General features: G+C 43.9%; 2 protein-coding genes and 2 long non-coding RNA genes across 6 annotated transcripts; all 4 read right to left on the reverse strand.

The window, feature by feature from the left end:
• Positions 1-5,195: 5,195 nt before the first annotated feature.
• LOC118285356 lies at positions 5,196-7,532 on the reverse strand. Its single transcript, XR_004785083.2, has 2 exons — positions 6,618-7,532; positions 5,196-6,274 (listed from the first exon to the last, which is right to left on the reverse strand). It is a non-coding gene; the product is annotated as an uncharacterized LOC118285356 (long non-coding RNA).
• Positions 7,533-7,902: 370 nt separating this feature from the next.
• On the reverse strand, positions 7,903-11,942 carry LOC118285354. Of its 2 annotated transcripts, none has more exons than XR_004785081.2 (4): positions 11,656-11,942; positions 11,385-11,506; positions 10,959-11,273; positions 7,903-8,713 (listed from the first exon to the last, which is right to left on the reverse strand). It is a non-coding gene; the product is annotated as an uncharacterized LOC118285354 (long non-coding RNA). The 2 variants fall into 2 exon arrangements; XR_004785080.2 differs by lacking the exon at positions 7,903-8,713 and adding an exon at positions 9,907-10,151.
• Positions 11,943-12,198: 256 nt separating this feature from the next.
• thap1 (THAP domain containing, apoptosis associated protein 1) lies at positions 12,199-15,698 on the reverse strand. 2 transcript variants are annotated; one of them, XM_035608944.2, is made up of 4 exons: positions 15,531-15,698; positions 14,245-14,437; positions 13,087-13,502; positions 12,199-12,978 (listed from the first exon to the last, which is right to left on the reverse strand). In XM_035608944.2, exons 1-4 carry the CDS (start codon positions 15,599-15,601, stop codon positions 12,870-12,872), a joined length of 789 nt encoding a protein of 262 aa, XP_035464837.1. In that variant the 5' UTR covers positions 15,602-15,698; the 3' UTR covers positions 12,199-12,869. The 2 variants fall into 2 exon arrangements, with proteins under 2 accessions (XP_035464837.1, XP_047185566.1); XM_047329610.1 differs by having other exon boundaries at positions 12,199-13,502.
• A 602-nt stretch (positions 15,699-16,300) lies between these two features.
• ccdc82 (coiled-coil domain containing 82) lies at positions 16,301-20,362 on the reverse strand. Its single transcript, XM_035608943.2, has 2 exons — positions 19,364-20,362; positions 16,301-18,206 (listed from the first exon to the last, which is right to left on the reverse strand). Exons 1-2 carry the CDS (start codon positions 19,967-19,969, stop codon positions 18,015-18,017), a joined length of 798 nt encoding a protein of 265 aa, XP_035464836.1. The 5' UTR covers positions 19,970-20,362; the 3' UTR covers positions 16,301-18,014.
• Between the last annotated feature and the right edge of the window lie 348 nt (positions 20,363-20,710).

The raw sequence follows: 20,710 nt of genomic DNA on the forward strand, positions 1-20,710 counted from the left end.
AGTTGTGGACGTTTTCTGACTCCAGAGCTTCAGAATCCAGATTCTGACCAATGAGACGACAGTACAGACACAACCGGTCGAACTACGACCCGATCGATAATCTCTGCTCGAGCCCTCGGTCGATATAACGTGTATTTCTGTCACGACGGATGAACAGATAAGACATTCATCAGATTCATATGTTGATGATATTTATAGATAATATAAATGTAGATTGTGGACGTGGTCGTCGTCCTCGTCGTCCTCGTCCTCCTCGTCATCTTCCTCGTCCTCGTCGTCCTCGTCGTCCTCGTCCTCCTCGTCATCTTCGTCATCTTCGTCGTCCTCGTCCTCCTCGTCATCTTTGTCGTCCTCGTCCTCATCGTCTTCGTCTTCCTCGTCCTCCTCGTCATCTTCGTCGTCCTCGTCCTCCTCGTCCTCATCGTCCTCGTCCTCGTCTTCGTCCTCCTCGTCATCTTCCTCGTCCTCGTCCTCATCGTCTTCCTCGTCCTCCTCGTCCTCATCGTCTTCCTCGTCCTCGTCCTCATCGTCTTCGTCCTCCTCGTCTCTGACGTCGTCACACTTCACACCTGCGTCTGCAGAGGAAGACGGATCTTCAGCAGACGGGACGTTTCACAATTTAGGATAATCAAGATTTTTCATTTCCATTGAAGCGTCTTTTTAAAGAGATAAAATCATGTGTCTGGTTTGGTGGCGTGAATCTAAAGAGACAGGAAGTGAAGTCAAACAGATGATTGTTTCTGATTTCAGTCAGAATCAAGTTTCGGTAGAAAACGTTGTGTTGCTGCGTTTTGTTTTTCTTCTTCTTTTTTTCCATATTCTACTCCAGATGGAGTGACCCACTTACTGAGGGAGAGAGGCGCTGTGCCATTTCTGGTGACTAATACCCCTCCACCCACACCTCACACACACACACACACACACACACACACACACTGAGCTGGATGTATGTGCGTCTCGTGGTCTCTGTGTGTTTCTGCTCCGCGATGATTCTGTTTGTTAAAAATAAAGATGTTTGTGGATAAATGAGAGTCGACAGCGAACGACGCCGACGCCTCTTGTTGCTGCTTTGTGATGAACGACTTGAAGACGTTTTTTAAATCCAAACTCAGAGACTGTGAACTTTTCATATCCAGTAAAAAAAGGACATTCACACCATTGAATTTACTAGAATCTAAATTCTAAGGTTTTCATTGTCCGGCCCTGTGAGCGCTGAGGGGCCCGAGTGGCCCGGGCCATAATCCAGCCCTGACTGCAGCAGTGATGCCTGGAAATATATATATATATATATATATATATATATATATATATATATATATATATATATATATATATTTATATATACACACACACACTGTGATATTAATAATTTTACTGAAGAGATGATCTGAATTCTTCCTACATCACTGGAAACACGAGCATCATCAGACGACCTGTTGGAGTCCGACATGAGTCGCGTGTTGGCGTCACGTGAACAAACACACACCTGGGGCGGAGTCGTCCTCCGGGCCAGTCAGCGTCCTTCGTTCTGCCTCGTTTAATATTCATGAGACTCAACCTGAGGTGTCACCTGCCGCCCTGAGCGGTGATGTCACACTGAGGGACATGTGACCTGAGCTCCGCTTGTTGATTATGTTGTTGGCGCCAATAGTTACTGCGGGTTACATAACCACACACACACACACACACACACACACACACACACACACACACAGAGTTTTCAGGCGGGCCTTTGTTTGGTGTTTGTGTTTGATGTTGCTATGGAGACACCAAACACAAACGGAGTGTGACAGGAGACGTTAACTCAAATCTGTTAACCATCACGAACTGAACCAATCAGAGAGTCACAGGTCACCTGCAGATCATCAATAAACAACAACAACAATAACAACAACACAACTTCTGCTTCAGAACAACGAGACGATCAGTGAAGATTCAAGATAATCACTTGTTCTGTCGTCGTTAACCTGATGGAGGGATGATGGAGGGATGGATGATGGAGGTGTACACGGACAGAGGGATGATGGAGGGATAGAGGGATGATGGAGGGATGGATGATGGAGGTGTACACGGACAGAGGGATGATGGAGGGATGGATGATGGAGGTGTACACGGACAGAGGGATGATGGAGGGATGATGGAGGGATGTATTATTGGCTCTGTAGATGTTTGAGGGTGACTCAGATGCTCCGCCCACAGACTCGCTGAGTCACCACGTACTGCCAAGTGCTGTGTGTGTGTGTGTGTGTGTGTGTGTGTGTGTGTATGTGTGTGTGATGTACCTGATTTAAATGTCAGTAAAGTGAGAATCTGACTCTTTTCTCACAGTTTTTTTCTTCCTCTCGCTCTGATTGGACGAAGCGACTCTCTGAGGTTCCAGCAGGATCTTTACGATCCGACACTCAGAGAAGCACAAACTCGTTTACCTCCGAGCTCCTTGAGACTACGTTTCCCAGAAGGCCTTGATGCCGGCTCGACTGTGTTCGTTGCTCATTTTCCTTAAAAAAAAGTCAAAACGTCTCTTGTATTCAAACATGGACCATTCGTTAGTTAGTTTAATCGCGAGCAAGCGACGAAATTCTTAGCGTCATTTAGACCACGCCCCCTGGATTGTCCGTGGCTGAGAGCATGTGAACCTTTTACAGTCATAAGAGAAATGAAAGTTATGAATCTGAATATGAGCTCCTTTAAAACTATATTTTTTACAGTGTAAAAACCACATCCGACCCGGAGTGACCTCCAGCCTCATGCTGAGACGAGCATCATCCTCCTCCTCATCCTCTTCCTCCTGCCGGCGTCTGGTTGGTTCCTTCTCGAAATAACCACAGCAGTTTATTCAGGAGCAGATCCCGTCGTCCTGGATTAAATGTTTCCCGTCCGGTTTTAGCTCCGACCCTCCGGCTTCTCCGCTCACATCAGACTTCATCAGCCTGTTTTTTACAAAACGTCCACGTCGCAGGAAGAGTCCACTTTCGTAGAGACAAGACACTACCGCCAGACTCCTGCAGGGTCCGCTGGGAAATATGAATATTAATGAGATGTAAAGTGACGTCTGGTTTAAAGACGAGGCCTCAGGTGAACTCACCTGTCGACTGGTCGGGACAAGTTTCCTCTTCCTGCGAAAGTGAACATGTTGAGTATCGGACTGTGGAACTGGAATTTTGTTGCTGCCACTTATTTCGCTATCACTTATAAAATAATTCAACAAAAGTCTGCTCTGCATTTAACCTTTACTTTGGATCTTAGAATATCCTTTTTGGGAATGAAAATGAAATGGAATTTCATCTATTCTCTGACGTGTTTTAACACCACATCTAGAAAACTGACATTCAGCGTTCTGGTATTGATGATGAGGATGAGGAAGACGTTTCAGAGGTTAAATAAAGACATACGAGGGATGTCGCAGTCGTTCGACAGGTTCATATTCATATTTCAATAAATGTTTATAAACATTCTGAACTTTTCTTAAAAACGTGACTCATTAAATTCCAGAGGAAGTGACATGGAGGAGGAGAGATGAGACACTTTCCTGTGAGTAACTTCAGTTTCACTATGTGGAAATATTAATAATAAAGATTTTATTTTTCCAAGTACAACCACAATTGTTTTAATCGTAACATCTCAGCTCCATAAACATAAAATAGAGTTTTTTATTGATTCTTTAAAATATAAACCGGTCCAACATATTTTTTCTTCATTCATGAATGTCATTAAACCAGTAAGATTGTTTATTATACACTGTGTGTGTGTGTGTGTGTGTGTGCGTGTGTGTGCGTGATTTACTTCACAACAGTGTTTGTCGATGCGTTCAGACAGCTGCCGTTTCCTCGCGGCTACACTGGTCAACGCCTGCAGACACACACACATCATGCATGAACACACACACACACACACACATCATGCATGAACCCACACACACACACACACACATCATGCATGAACACACGCACACGCACACACACACACACACATCATGCATGAACCCACACACACACACACACACATCATGCATGAACCCACACACACACACACACATCATGCATGAACCCACACACACACACACATCATGCATGAACCCACACACACACACAGTTACTGTATGAGGCCTGACAGTGAGTTCTGGATCTGCTCCACACTGTAAAAACACATCGGGTCAGATATTTACAGTACAGACTGTGGTCATGTGTCTGTGACAGTCTGATGGGGGGGACAGTCCCAGGGACACATCCCATAATAACCAGGACAGATATGTTAATTTTTGTGGTTTCTTTTGTTGTAGAAATATCCCCAAAAATGTTTTGGGTTATAAAATATGAATATAAATATGTGAAGTAGGTCTTAAAGTATTGTCATGTTTAACGGCAGATGTTGGTGGAAATTCCAGTGGAGGCAAAGGATCATTAACAACATTCAGGCTGTAGAGTCGGTGATGAGGTGGACGAAGATCATTCTGAGGAAATGAAATAAAAAATAAAACCAGGAATCACATGAAGATATGAAGAGATTCTCCCCTGTGTGTGTGTGTGTGTCTGTCATTAGCATTAGTGTCGCTCTGAGCGCGGCACATTAGCTACAGGTTTTACTGAAATATAATTAATCCTCTTCACACTCATTTATAATTCATGGAGGTGGGATTTTTCTCCCTCTCTTGGATTTGGAAGAGAGAGAGAGGAGCTTATTTAAATTTAACATTTCCGTGAAAACAAGGTGGTGTGTGTGTGTGTGTGTGTGTGTGTGTGTGTGTGTGAGAGAGTGTGTGTGTGTGTGTGTGTGTGTGTGTGTGTGTGTGTGTGTGTGTGTGTGTGTGTGTGTGTGTGTGTGTGTGTGTGTAATTAACTATTTTTTGATGTTTCATTTCATTCTTTAGGTCTCAGTATGTTCCCCAGTCTCTGTCCTCTGAAGATAAAAACCAAAGATTCTAACCAGAATAACATAACGAGCAGGTCAGACGGATTCAAAAAGACAAACATCTTCTGTTTTCTGTCCTTTTCATTTTCAGACTCAGACTGTTTAACATGACAAAAGACGTATTTAGAAATTTGAATCAAAACGACCCATCGTTATGAATCAGACTGTAAAATGAGGTTGGCTTTGCATCTGTTACGTAAACACAACAAATTATTAAAATAAAAGGAGTTTAAACATGTTTTTATGAGGAACAAAACAGAATTTGTGCTAAAGTAAGCTCCTGAAAATTGAGGTCCATTATTTTTATTTTTCACGTTAAAACACAGACATATTGTCGACGTTGAACCTAAATATCCTTCTTGTGAAGACCTGTCCGTAACTTTACGTGTTTTAAAGTTTCCTTTTGCTAGAACAAGTCTGCTTGCTTGTACATTCGTGGTCTCTATCTTAGTTCAGCACCTACATGCGCTAATTAGCACTAAAGTCGGCAGGCAGCTGATGCTAACATAGTGATTTTTATGGTCACTATCATACTTTAGCATTTACATTAGCGAGATAAACACTGAACCCAACAGACGCCTGGCGCTAGGCGGTGATCACTCAAGTGTCACAGGTGTTAAAAGTCAAAACTAAAGTTTGAACAGTTTAAATTACAACCTGGTAAAACGCTGGAAGAAAACTGAGGATCATCAGGGTTATTACACATTTTTACCGAATGTGTTCAAAGTAATAAGTTGTGAACAGGAGATAAAAGATGATAAATCAGTTCAACGACCAGAAAACGTCTTCACGTGATCAAAGTATTTGAAAAAACACTTTTCACATCCTGAATCTTGTAATGACAGAAACTTTAAGGTAATAATCGTCTTTTCCATAAATGATTGTTTTTTATGAACCAAAGCCTGATGTAGTTTCTTTCTTCCGAAGCCCCGGGAGCAGATCAGAGTCTAATCAACATGGATGTTTAGAAGAATCACTCTCGGAGACGCTCCGCGCCACAGAGCCGTGAGTCACGGCGCCCGACGAGCCCAGCGAGGGATGAAAGTGGAATTAGTGCCGGTTAATTCATCCTGACAGTTGGAAATGTTAAATCCTGCAGGGGGCTCAGCTTAGCTCGCTCGCTCGCTGCCTAAGTAGGTTAAACACGAACCAGCGTGATCAATCTGCAGACACTAAACAAACATGCGCAGCCAAAACACCGGCTGGGAACTCTGGTGAGGACGGAACAAGGAACCGAGAAGAAGACGGTCAACGGAGGAGAAGAAGTGAGGAGACAGAGGGGGAGGAGTCAGAGGGGGAGGAGTCAGCAGCACCACCACGGACCAGCTGACCAGGGGCCCCGACAACCAGGGGCCTCGGACCACAACTGTAAATGAAAAAAAGAAGAAGATATGATTAAAATTGGAAGGAAAAGAGAATATGGAGGAAAGAAAAAGGGAAATCAATTTAGAAGAGAAAGAAGATGGTGAAGATAAAAAGAAAAGATGACTCGACCAAAAAATGGAGATTTGATTTTAAACTTATTGAAACGTGAGGTCAAAGGTCAAAGGCTCTACACACAAACACAAACTTCCTTCACTTCAAGTGTTGCACTTTGTTTGGTCAAACAGAAGAAGGCAGAATTAGTCGCGTGAAGAATTAAATAAAACAGAGAATTAAAGAAAAATTCCAAATTGATGATGTTTGGTTTCTCGCGGTCACGTCGTGACCTGTGGTGCAGATTAGTTCTTCCTCTTTGGCTCCAGCTTCATTTTGGGATTCAACCTCTGGATGTTCATCTCGCGACCTGCTCCGCTGCGACGGTCGGAGGGGAAAAGGCCCTGCAGCTGCTCGCTGCACGGAATTACAGGAAGGAAGGAAGAGAAGAGAACAACAACAACAACGACAACAACAACGACGACGACGACGAGGAAATTTATGCTGCTGCTTCTTCTTCTGTGTTCACGCTGCGAGAGAACAAGCTGAGCGGAAACTGATCGAATCTGATCAGAGCCACGTTCAGGACGAGGGCCAGGGGTGGGGGGCGGACTCTGTGTGTGTGTGTGTGTGTGTGTGTGTGTGTGTGGAAGAGAGGGGGGGGCACATTCACAGAGCCATAAACTAATTTCATCCAGAGTCGTGGTCGCAGCTTGTCTAAAAATAATAACGCCTCACGTTTCATCTTCAAACCGGAGGTCGGAATCAGAATCAACAGCCGCTGTCCTGCATTATTATGATTAAACATGTGTTTTAATTTTTAGGTAACTTCATTTTCATATTAACTCATTTATCTTTCAATAAATCTTATATCCTCTTTCATCTTCTGTGCATTTTGACATTTTCTTTCCCTCATTTTACACTTTTAGTCTATTTTTTTATCCTTTTAAAAATTTATTTTGATATGTGGAGAAAATGTTACGTTTTCTCTTAGCTGCGGTGTCAAAGGTCATCGGCGAGGCTCTTGTCCCGCTGAGCTGCGATTAGTCAGTGAAGGTTGAAAATGGTATTTAGAAGAAACCTTCAGGCCAAAAAACTAAAAAAACCTCAAATCTGCTCATCATCTTCATCATCATCATCTTCATCGTCATCATCATCATCATCATCATCATCATCGTCATCCTCATCCTCATCGTCATCATCATCATCATTATCGTCATCATTATCATCATTATCGTCATCATCATCATCATCACCATCTTCATCGTCATCATTATCATCATCATCAACATCATCGTCATCATCTTCATCGTCGTCATCATCATCATCATCAACATCATCATCATCATCTTCATCATCATCCTCATTATCATCATCATCAACATCATCGTCGTCAGACGGTTCTTTAACAAAAAGTCAACAAAATGACAAAGACGCAGAATGTTAAAGGACGAGACCGCGGATTTAACTCCTCATCTTCCTCATCCTGATGAAGATGACTTCCTGTAGGCGACCAATTGTCTCAGTTCTCTACGAACAGGTTGGATTTCAAAGTAAAATCATCTTCACACTCAGTAAATCAGTAAATCTGACTCTTTTTAATGTCCAGATGTGATTTTAACCTGATTACATTTACACCCACAGTTCATAAACTGATCACGGTGAAGATCAAAAGTCTTTGGACAAATGTTTTTTTGACATATTCCATCAATATGAAACGGAAAAAAAACTTGTACTCGACTTCCTTCAGGAATCTGTATGATCAGTTGTAAACATAAAAATAAAATTGATCTGTGAGGATGGAAGGCTTCTGATTGGTCTGGACTCAGATTAGGATTATCACCTTTACTCCCTGATGTTTACAGTTTGTTCAGTTTGTCTCGTAGCGGATTAATGTTCCTGAACTTAAGCCGACAAATGACTGACACACGAGTGTGTGTGTGTGTGTGCGTGTGTGTGTTGTTGTTGTTGATTTGTTACAGTGTCTGTACTTTCAGATTATTATTAGCAACAAGGCTTAAGGTGCCACACACACACGATCAGTCACTTACAATTAAGTTACATATATTTTAAGGTGTGTGTGTGTGTGTTGCCTGTTTTCTTACAAACTTTCTCATGACATCAGGCAGGAATTACACTGTCAGACATGAGTCACACACACACACACACACACACACACACACACACACACGAACACACACACACACACACACACACACACACACACACACACACACACACACACGGGGCGGAGGAGGTTGTGGTTGCAGCGTGTCAAGGCGACGCCCTTCGGCCCCGGAGGAGGAGGAGGAGGAGTGATGTCACGCGGCCTCCACCCAGGTGTGCGTCACGGTGACGGCAGCGGACGGAACAACAGGTCAGTGTTTTACTGAGCGGATTAAATAACCAGGACAAAAGACAAAAGTTATTAAAGTTCACGTGAGATTTGGTGACTGACGGTCACAGTTTGAGATTCACATCCTGAACAGAGAAAACTACCGACAGAGAATCAGCGAACATAAACGCTCCGACAGACAGAAAGACATGAAGGACGGTGTCACTTTAATAACCACTCACTTCCTGTTTCCTTTCCACCTGCCTTTGTTTGGTCCGGACCTTCGGACTTTTCAGTTTAGTCCCAACCAAATTCAAGTTTCCTCCGACCAATGAACTAGGAGCTGCAACTAACGATTATTTCCATAATCGATTAATCTGATGATTATTTTCTCAATTAATCGATTAGTTGTTCGGTTCATTAAAAGGTGAAAAATGTTGATCGTGTTTCTCAAAACCTCAACATGATGTTTTTGTTTTAATCCACGACACCAAAGATATACACCAAAGAGCAAAAAAACAGAAAATATTTAATATATTTTATAAGCTGTATCACAGAAATATGATTTTTTTTTTCCATACAAACTGCTTGAACCGATTAATAGATTATGAAAATAGTTGGCGATTAATTTAGTATTCGATTACTAGTCAATTAACTGTTGTAGTTTGTTTGTTTGTTTGTTTGTCGGGGGTCATGGAGTCATTCTTATTAATCCATGTATGTATTTATTGCTCTGGTTTCCTCAGTTGCTGTTTTGCTCAGTGGCACTTCGGCAGCATCATGCTAAGTGTTTCCTGTCCTGACTTCAGGGCTCCTCCCCCTCCCCCCCCACCTCCTCCCCCCTCCTCCTCCTCTTCCTCCCCCCACCTCCTCCTCCTCCCCCCTCCTCACTCCTCTTCCTCCCCCCACCTCCTCCCTCCTCCTCCCCCCTCCTCCTCCTCTTCCTCCCCCCACCTCCTCCCTCCTCCTCCCCCCTCCTCCTCCTCTTCCTCCCCCCACCTCCTCCCTCCTCCTCACTCCTCCTCCCCCCACCTCCTCCCTCCTTCTCCCCCCACCTCCTCCCTCCTCCTCCTCTTCCCCCCCCCCCTCCCCCTCCTCCTCCTCTTCCTCCCCCCACCACCTCCCTCCTCCTCTTCCTCCCCCCACCTCCTCCCCCCACCTCCTCCTCCTCTTCCTCCCCCCACCTCACTCCTCCTCCTCTTCCTCCCCCCACCTCCTCCCTCCTCCTCCTCTTCCTCCCTCCAGGCGTCTCTGTGTTTTTCACGAAGCGGCGGATCTTTGGCACCGAGATCAGACAGTGTTATAGATCTGATAGACGCTGCAGGGCAGATTTTCAGACTCATGACAGTAGTTTATGTTTATATATCTATATATAGATATATATAGATATATATCTATATATATGTAAACATCATTATCATGGTGATGTTCCTCCAGCTGCAGATTGAGTCCGGACGGAGGAGGATGAGAAGTGAAGCTGTGTAGTTTCTATCTGGGTCAGAGGAGGAACAGAAAACCATCAGGCAGACGGAGGAATCATAAACATACATCATCGTTTTATCTAGATGCATGAATTATTCTCTGGGAAATCTAGGAAAATGTCCGAAAAGAAATCCTGGATCTGCTCCTTTGTCTAATCCGGATCAGAATTTTATGGATTCTTTTCTTGGTCCTCATGAATAGAGATCAGTGCCGAGGCGCGACTGTCCCGTCAAATCAAACAAACTCACAGAATCAGTTCCATAAATATGTCAGATTTTTTTCTTCTTCATCAAAATCCATGAATTATTCTCTGGTAAGTTTCTAAAAAATATTAAAAGAAGGTAAAAAAAAAAGGGGAAATCCTGGATCTGGCTCTTTGACGGATCTGGATCAAAGTTTTATGGATTCTTTCTTGCTCCATGTTTCATCTTTCTACCAAGTTTACTGGATATCTTTTTAGGTTTTTATGTAATTTTTTTCAAACTAAAATAATGATAATCCTTATTTTTGAAAAAAAAACTTTTATCACCCATTCTTTACTATGTCATGTTGCTTCATTTAAAATAATTTGTCATTCATATTAATCTGTTTTAAGATAATAAGTTATTATTTTGTTCATAATTTAGAAATAGTTTTTCAGATTATTGTCTTGTGTATTTCTTTTCTTTATCATCTTGTATGTCAAACTGAGTCATTTATGATATTGTGACGTGATATTTTCAATATTTGTTTCAGTACAAGCTCGTTTATAGACAGGACCTGTGAGTCGAGTTCTCCCCACATGAAAAATCATTTGATACAAAGCTCATCAACATACCTGTTGTTGTTGTTGTTGTTGCTGGCGGCGGCAGCAGCAGTGCATGCTGGGAGCAGGAGGTGATCCAGGTGTAGTTTAATGAGAGCGGTCAGACCGCAGCCCGAGGAGCGTCACCGTTCAGACAGGACGACCTTGATGCGGCGCCGGGGGGCGGAGCTTCAACCAAACATGTCGACCTGTATCAGGTTCAGCCGCACGGAGGTCACCTCACCTGGGGTCAGTCAGAGGGGGGGGGGGGTGTATCCCACCTGCTGCAGTGTTCCTTCAGTCCTGCGGGTGGTGCTGGAGGTGACGGGGTCACTCAGGGCTCATCCTCTGGGGAAGAGGACCAAGAGTGTAAGAGGTTGTACACTCTTCTTCTTCTTTGTCATTGGCGGTTTGATTTTTTTTTTATTCTGGTGATTTTATTTTTGTGGACAATCGTACCATATTAAAATCCATGTAATACTCCCTCTAACTGCGGGTCTGACCAACAGAGACACTTCATCCCTCATCAGGAACTCGTCCGAGAGTCCGTGATGTTCTTCAGAGGTTTGTGGGTTTAAACGCTTTTAAAGAATCACAAGAAAAATATTGTTCAAATCACAAGGTGAGAAAAGACTGAAACAGATATATAGTTATATTTTCCCCTCTAATTTCTTTTTGTTAAAATATAAAGACATAAATGTTCAGGCCACAGTGACTTCAGTGTTCTGACCTGCAGCTCTGTGGCTCCACCTGCTGGCCTGAAGTCTCACTGCTACTGATCTCTTTTCTTCTTCTTCTCAAACATTAAAGTCAAAATAAAATATTAAAACAGTCAAGTTAATCAGTTAAACAACAAATGTGTGAATGTGTTTAGTTTAAACTGTATCAATGTTTAAATTAAAGGATCAGTTGATTTTAAGTGGTGAAAAATCTGAATAAAATGTATTAAACAAAACATTCAGGTGATGTGTGAAAACCACACACACACACACACACACACACACACACACACACACACACACACACACACACACACACACACACACACACACACACACACACACACACACACACACACACACACACACACACACACACACACACACACATTAAATTTTTAAGGATTAAAGATCTTTTTTTTTTTTAATTATTGATGTTTTTATGTATTTACTCAGACACACTGAGCGAGTTTCCGTATCGACTGGAGAAATGGAGGCATTCCAAAACTTTGGAACAGTACTGTTCAGCTGACAATAAAAACAAAAACAAAATATATTGTATATTATTTATTTATTCATTTTATTTAGGTGCATCCATAACCGCTGTGGATTATGGGGGAAATTCCCCCCCGGAGCAAAGTCTGGAGAGAAAATCTGCTTCATCTGCAGAAAGTCTGTTTGAGCTGGCGGGTCGTCCATGAATACGCCTGTTCGAGTCCGGACGTTTGAATTCAGGCAGACTTATAAAAAACGAAATATAATTTCAAAAAAAATTCCTGAAGTTTTTAACTCCTCCTCCTCCTGGTGACTAGGACGTTTAACAAGCGGAGCTCAGGGACCGTCACACTCAGGGGTTAAAGGTGCATGACGCGCATTCAGCGCCATTGGCGGCTGCAACCGCCAATCAACATCCAAGACACTTCCCTCCATCGCTTTTTTTTTTGTTTAGCTGGACAGTGTGAGGCTGGTGTAACATGATGTAGCTTAGCATAAAGACAGCTCCTTTGAAGCTCACTCGTTTACATCAGTGGTATCTCATCGGTTTGGTACGCGCGTGCTGGCACTGCGTCTCGGCTGCAGCCAGGAACTCAAGAAACAACATGCAATTCTGTGCAAAACCCAAAACGCTGAGCTGTTAAAGTTTTGTCACTGCAGCCTGATCACAAAACACAAAGAAAAGGACAGCGAAGTCAAAAGGGAGTTCGCTGTATCCACTAGAACAGAATCACATTTTCCCGCATTCCTGCGTTTGATTTTTCCCAAACACTCCGACACTCCGACAGGTCTCGTGCTCGGCAGCGAGCGTCTGTCTGGCGACGGACCTGAGACGGAACCTGCAGCAGAATGTAACATCCGATCAGATTCGTTTCCTTCCTCTTCCTCCACCTCGTCACTCGATGCCTCGGAGTGCGTGGTACATCTGTTTGGGTAAGATCACGTACCTGTCTCCGTACGTGGCGGGCGTGTCTCGCCCGGCTCTCGTCACCTTGCAGACGGCCCTCAGCCTCTTCAGCTGCCTCTCCTGCCGCCGACACTTCTGCTGCGTCGTCTTCAGCTTCTTCCTCATGCGCTCCAGCTGCGGCTCCAGCTTCCTCCTCAGACGCTCCAGCTGTTGCTCCAGCTGCTCGATGTGCTTCCTCTGCTGCGCCGAGTCCTCCGCCGTGTAGTTGTGGTCGCAGGACACCGCCGCCGTGTCGCCGTGGGAGTCCTGTGGACTCCTCCTGGGCGACGGCGGCTGCTGCTGCTGTGGCGATGGTGGCTGCTCCTCCTCCACTTCCTCCTCGTCCACCACTGGGTCACAGGTCAGCGGCAGAGAGAGCGGGAAGTGGATCTCCGAGGGGAAGGGATGCTCCAAGGACTGTCGGACAGATAACACACAAGAGTTCTGATGCCACTTCATCAACCAGTTCAGGAAAACCCTGAGACCACCTCCTCTAGACCCCCTCCTCTAGGGAGCCGACTGAGACCACCTCCTCTAGACCACCTCCTCTAGACCCCCTCCTCTAGGGACCAGACTGAGACCACCTCCTCTAGACTCCCTCCTCTAGGGACCAGACTGAGACCACCTCCTCTAGACCCCCTCCTCTAGGGACCAGACTGAGACCACCTCCTCTAGACCACCTCCTCTAGGGACCAGACTGAGACCACCTCCTCTAAACCCCCTCCTCTAGGGACCAGACTGAGACCCCCTCCTCTAGACCACCTCCTCTAGGGACCAGACTGAGACCATCTCATCTAGACCACCTCCTCTAGGGACCAGACTGAGACCATCTCATCTAGACCACCTCCTCTAGGGACCAGACTGAGACCATCTCATCTAGACCACCTCCTCTAGGGACCAGACTGAGACCACCTCCTCTAGACCCCCTCCTCTAGGGACCAGACTGAGACCATCTCATCTAGACCACCTCCTCTAGGGACCAGACTGAGACCCCCTCCTCTAGACCACCTCCTCTAGGGACCAGACTGAGACCATCTCATCTAGACCACCTCCTCTAGGGACCAGACTGAGACCATCTCATCTAGACCACCTCCTCTAGGGACCAGACTGAGACCACCTCCTCTAGACCCCCTCCTCTAGGGACCAGACTGAGACTCACCTTGATGCTGAGGCTGAAGGTGAAGAGCGACGGCACGGCGTTCTCCTTCAGCACTCGGTTGTTGCACTCGGTCTTGAAGCAGTCCCTGGTGAAGTGCTGCGAGCAGATGTTGCTGTACTTTGTCGGCTTGAAGTTGTTCCTCCTCATCGCCGCCACCCACTTACCGCAAACATCTGGACGCGCCAGAGGAAACCTGTGAAAAAGTCAAAACAATCTGTCAGCAAACAAAAAGGAGAGGGGAATCTAAACTTTCAGCCACGCGTCGACAACCATATGAATCGAGAGCGTAATTGTTGCAGTGTGCTACGCATGTTACTGTAGTGTTCATTAAATTAAACAACAAAACATGCTGACACTTGGAGGAGGTTAGCATATGGATCGCAGCGCCATTGTAGACAATATGTGAGCCCCCTGAATCAACGACGTCAAAAAACATGTGCCCCTGCACTGCCCCTACTGTTCATGTGCGTATTGCATCTTGTGTTCATTTTTTAAGGACGTGCACAACCGTGAGTACTGAGATTATGCTGGAACAATAAACCCGAGGTATAACGGAACGCAGCGTCATTATCAGAGATTTAAGTAGAGCCCGACCGATATGGATTTTTACGAGCCGATGCCAACATTATATATATATAATCAAACCTTATTGACAGAAATGTAATTGAGGCTTGATATTTTATTTTAACCACAAACTTTATCATAAATAACTATAAATTGAAAAAAGATTACAAATACAACCAAATAAATACAATTGGAATTAAGAAAATAAACATTTATTTTACTTCAAATGTAAAAACATAAATTTAACATTTAAAGGCTCATATCAGTGGGCCGATATTATCATATAAACATATGGGCCGATACCGACGTGTCTGTGAAAGGCTCGGTCGGCCTCAGGTATTAACACGTGCGCTGTTGTATTTTTATATAAAGATATATAAATACGAGGAAGATGAAACTGTTTGTATCTCCACCTGCTCGTCAACGTGTTCGTTTGGTGAACTTCAGACAACACTGAATACTTAAATATGTGAGAGGAAACTCTGCTCGGTCTTTGAGCCGAATCAACGATTAAACTCTCCTGACGCAGAGGAACGTGTTACATCGTCCCCCAGCCTCAGACACTGCTGCCGGGAGGCGACGCAGCTTTAAAACGTCGGATCTGTGAACGCGGGCTGGAGGTGAAACTCTGTCTGCTCCGCTCGCCTGAGCAACACGGTGCCGGGGCAGCTACATGCTAACTAGCATCACACGCACACACTTTGAGAAGAGGCAGAACTCACTTGTGGAACGAGATGTCTTTCTCTTTGTGGTAGCGGTTCTTACACCCGTAGGCTGAGCACGTCTGGACCATGGCTCCTGCCCCCGGGCAGCCCTCACTGAGAGCCCGCTGCTCGTGGAGGTCTGGTCCTGGTCCTGGTCCTCACCTACAACAGGCTTCACTGCCACTAGCAAAGATGGCGGCTGACATTGAGTCACATGACCTGCGTTCTCGGGTTCTGATTGGCAGAGCGCGCTCAACCTCCATACAACACCCTCCCTGCTCGGACCTCGACGTTCTGGCAAGGGCTTGTGGGAAATGGAGTTTGTATGGATAAAGCGTGTATTTTAAAATGCAATAATAATACAATTAAGTTGTTAAATCACCCCTTTGATTAATATTTTTATGAATTAAAATTTATATTTTTATACTTAAATAATTATACTTAAAAACGTGTTTTACTAATAAATATACTCTGAAATATCTTATTTTTATATATATTTGTAAATTAAAATATTTTAAACAACTTCATATATTTTATCATTACAACAAAACGGTTTTTGTTATTGGGATACATTAAGAATTATTTTTCTCTTGCCAACCAAATATTGTTATATATTTAGAGATCCGTCATGTACGGTTTAGACATTACTGTCCCGAGGCTTCGATTCTATTCGTATCATTCAGTCATACACAAATAAAAAAGCAATATTTCATAGCTAGGTCAGGCCGACTCATGGGAAATGTAGTTGTGAAGCTACCAAAAGTTAAGATACGACTATTTCCAACAAATAACCTTTCAAAAAAAAGGAAACTTTATTGATAAAAGGTGTTTTCAACAGGGCAGAGTTGGTCTGAAGAGCAGAAACACAGCTGAATACACAGCCGCACTGATATGTACCTTATGTTTGTGTATCATCATCATCACGACACTGTACAACATTATACAGTCTTGAGTCCAGTGGCTGAGTGAGACACAGAAAGGCCACGTGGCTCCTGAACACTCCGCAGCTCGTCCGTGGACGTCTATACATTTGGTGTAATTGCCCTTTAACACATTACAATGGGAGAGGATGGGAGGTAGGAAAGGGAAGAGAAAGGAAAAGAGGAGAGAGGAAGAGGGAATATATAAAAACAAAACCAAAATGACCAAGCTTCTGATTAAGGACGTCATTTGTCCAATTTTTTTACATTAGCACATGAATGCATCACTGTAAGACTTTAGAAAGGAGGAAATAAATAGAACAATAACAATAAGAAGTTTTATGTCACCTCGCAATTAATTATATATGTCTCCTGTCACAGTTGTGTGATAGCATTTACAAAAAAGTTTGACCAAATGAATCATGTGCAAAAAGTAAACTTTTTTTGAGTTTTCTGCATTTTATCCAGAATCTCTGATCTGACTTGTTTAAAGTTTAAAGAAGAAGAAATTACTCATTTAGTTTATTTTACAGTCTGAAACTTAGTGATAGTTTTAGTCCATCTCATATTCAGCTCAGTGATGAAGATGAACATCACAAACTCCTGTAAAAACATCATCTTTCATATCATCGTTTCTTTCATCTATGTAAATGTTCTTTGAGCTTTCGACCACATACATTTTCTTGTTTCCGAAGATCATCTGTGTTCAGGTCAAATAAAAACACTCCAGACGAGTTTCAGCTCATTCTGGACAGAAAGTGAACACGTTGAAAAATGTGTTTTTAAACTGTCAATTCTTTTTGGGATTCATCTTTTACACTTTCAAAATGTTAGCAAAATCGTGGAGGAAAAAATGTGTCAGTGTCCAAGGTGACATCTGTAAATTTCAACAGTTCAAAACCAAAACAAGTTCACTTTTACTTTCATATACGACACAAACGTTGGGGATGGTACTCAAAGAATTTTTTTTTTTAAACGTGACGAATAAAAAGCAACTGTACAAGAAGACGTACAAAGCATTTGTTTGACTTCATTCAGTTCTAAATCCTCCACCGACACATTTAAAAAAATAAAACATCTGCTCCGCAGGAAGCGAGTCCCATTTAAATCTCGTTTCAAAATAAATGACAAACAAAGAAGAATGGAAGTGCAACGAAGAAGAATCTGGATGAGTATGTTGAATTGTCTCGGGATACTACAGTACCCACAATCCTCAGCGGCCGACCACCGTCTGTTTACCTGTGAAGTCATTTAAAACGCTCTGCGGCTGCAGTCAGGAAACAAGACGCAAGGTTTCTTACAGCAATGCACTCTGAGACTTTTTGTTTTTTAAGTTTCTCTTTTTTTTCGTAGCCATGGAAACAACTTCATCATCCATCTCCTCATCTCCTCTTCCCTTCAGGGACGGACATTGCTCACAGATGCCGATTCCTTTCAGTCTGTTGCTATAGGAACAATATATGACCATAAAATCTGAGTGCTTTTGTTTTTATCCACTTGGAGAGAAAAAAGTACGATTACGACTCGTTTTCAAAGTTCTCGTTTACATTCAAACTCCTCCTTCCTCCATGGCTGTGTGGATCTACTTCTTTTCCTCCTCCTCCTCCTCCTCCTCCTCCTCATCATCCTCCTCGTCCTCCTCTTCTTCCTCCTCTTCCTCTTTCCTTCTCCCTCCTGTCACATCCTTCTTGCTGCTCTTTTCTCCTCCGTTCCCATGTTCTTCATCATTGTCGCCTTCTTCTTCTTCTTTAGACTCGTCGTCGTCGCTCTCGCCCTGAGAACACAAACACACATTTTTGTGGTGAGATGCTTCCGAGACAATCAAAACACTGAGCGTCAACTCTAGAGCCGAGGCCTCGTCACTATAACTACTTTTTGTGGCACGATATATCATCCCAGAAATTATCGAAATAAACGATATTATCGTCCTTTTAGGACCTTTTAAAAAAAAATACTGAATCACGTGAGCTTGGTCGTTGGTGCGAGTCTGAGAGAAATGTTATCCAACATTTTAGAAAAATACTAAGAAATGTATTATTTCTGACATTTTATAAAGGTCTTAATATAGTGATTTATTAATAATACGACAAAGCAGCGAGTCTTGCTGGACTTTTGTTGACGTTCATTCTTATGTCATTAAACTCACATGTAGACACAACGGCTGTTATTGTCAATAAAAATGATTGAGTTCATATTCATGTAACGTACAATAAGTCAATAATGTAATTATTTTGACGGGCTTACTAGAGCCCGACCGAAATGGAATTTTGGGGGCCAATGATGATATTGATATCTGACAGCAAATGATATCCGATACCGATACAATGGCCGATATATATATATATATATATATATATATATATATATTAATCTCTCAATGATTCCTAAAATGTCGTTATTAAACCTTTATGACAGATAAATGTAGTTTGGGCTTGAAACTTTAGTTTAACATTAACTTTATCGTAGATAACTAGAAATGAAAAGAAAATACAACCATATGTAGATAACTTGAATTAAGAAAATAAAAATAAAATGTAAACATAAATGTAACAAGAATTCTGCATTGTTTATTCTGTATGATAAAATATTTCATATGGGTAAACATGCGCTGGTACGATAAATGTCTGGGAAAGGCTCGTATCGGTCGATATATCGGCGATATATCGGTCGGACTCTTCGCATGTCGGCCGATGCATCGGCCACCCGACATATCGGTCGATATATCGGCGATATATCGGTCGGACTCTTCGCATGTCGGCCGATGCATCGGCCACCCGACATATCGGTCGATATATCGGTCGGACTCTTCGCATATCGGCCGATACATCGGCCACCCGACATATCGGTCGATATATCGGCGATATATCGGTCGGACTCTTCGCATATCGGCCGATACATCGGCCACCCGATGTACCGTGGGCTCGTGTGTACCTGCTTCACGCGGCTCCTCCTCCGGCTCGCCCCCCGGGCCTTCATCCTGCGGGACAGCGCCAGCAGCTTGTCGTGCCGCTGCCTCTTCTTCGCCTTCTCCGCCTCCTCGCGCTGCTTCTCCTCCGCGCGGTCCGAGTCCGACTCGTCGCGCCGCTGCAGCCGGCTCCGCTTCTTGGGCTGCACCATCTTCTTCGGCTGGCTCCGGTCCCCCTTCTTCCTCTTCCTCTTCTCGTCCTCCCCGGAGCTGGAGGACGACGAGGAGCTGTCGTCGTCGTCGCCCTTCCCCAGGAACGAGCGCTTCCTGCGGGCCACGGAGCGGCTGTCGTCGCTGGACGTCGCCCCGGACTCGCTCCGCTCCCGCTTCTTCCTCTTCTTCTTGCGGTCCTGCTCGCTCTCCTCCTCCGCGGAGCTGTGGAAGTCGGACTCGGAGCCGGAGTCGGAGCCGGAGCCGGAGGAGGCGGCGGCGGACGACGAGGAGGAGGAGAAGGAGCCTTCGTCACTGTCGTCCAGGATGGAGGCGGGCAGGCCGATCTCCCGCTTCTTCGACGCGTCCACCTTGGTCTTCCGCATCGACGCGAACATCTTCCGCTTGTACAAACTCTCCATGTCTGCACGCGGTGCCGGAGCCCAGTGACATCAAACGGAGAACGGGGACCGGGGACCGGAGTGTAAACAAGCTAACGGTGCAGCTAAGGCGTCCGCGTGTCGCAGCGACAACAACAACAAAAACAGCTGATGTCTGCGTCACACACACGACACGACACGTGGCTTCTCCTCCGCGAGGTTTTATTATAAAGTATTTCAAATAGAAAGTGACGTCTGCGTTTGTTGTATCGAGAGAAATGACGCAGAGAATCCGACGCAGCTGCTCTAAGCTAGGCTCTTTATTATGGCGCCTGCTTCTTCTTCTTCACTGGCAAGGATTATAGGCTCATGCCGTCACAGCGCCCCCTCCGACGGAACTGGAAACTGCACTTCATGAAGCAACACTGATTTCAAAATCGCATAAATAATCAAATAGTTTTATATAAAGAAAAACCTCAAATCTAAACCTACATCAAAAATAAAAATCTAGCAAACTACACTTTCAAAACATTAATTAAAAAAAAATGTATTAAAAATTGTCTGTATGAAAAGTGCCATATAAATTAGAGCCCGACCGACGTGGATTTTTGGGGGCCGATGCCGATATCAATGTTAGGGAGTACAAGATTCCCGATACCTCAGCTGATATATTTTTATATATATATATATTTATGTTATATCGGCCAACTGACGTATCGGTCAACCTAACCCTCTAATATAAATTAAGTCTGATTGATTGAATGAATTGAAATGTTAATATGT

This window comes from Scophthalmus maximus, chromosome 20, assembly GCF_022379125.1.
Source record: "Scophthalmus maximus strain ysfricsl-2021 chromosome 20, ASM2237912v1, whole genome shotgun sequence".
Lineage (NCBI taxonomy): Eukaryota > Metazoa > Chordata > Actinopteri > Pleuronectiformes > Scophthalmidae > Scophthalmus > Scophthalmus maximus.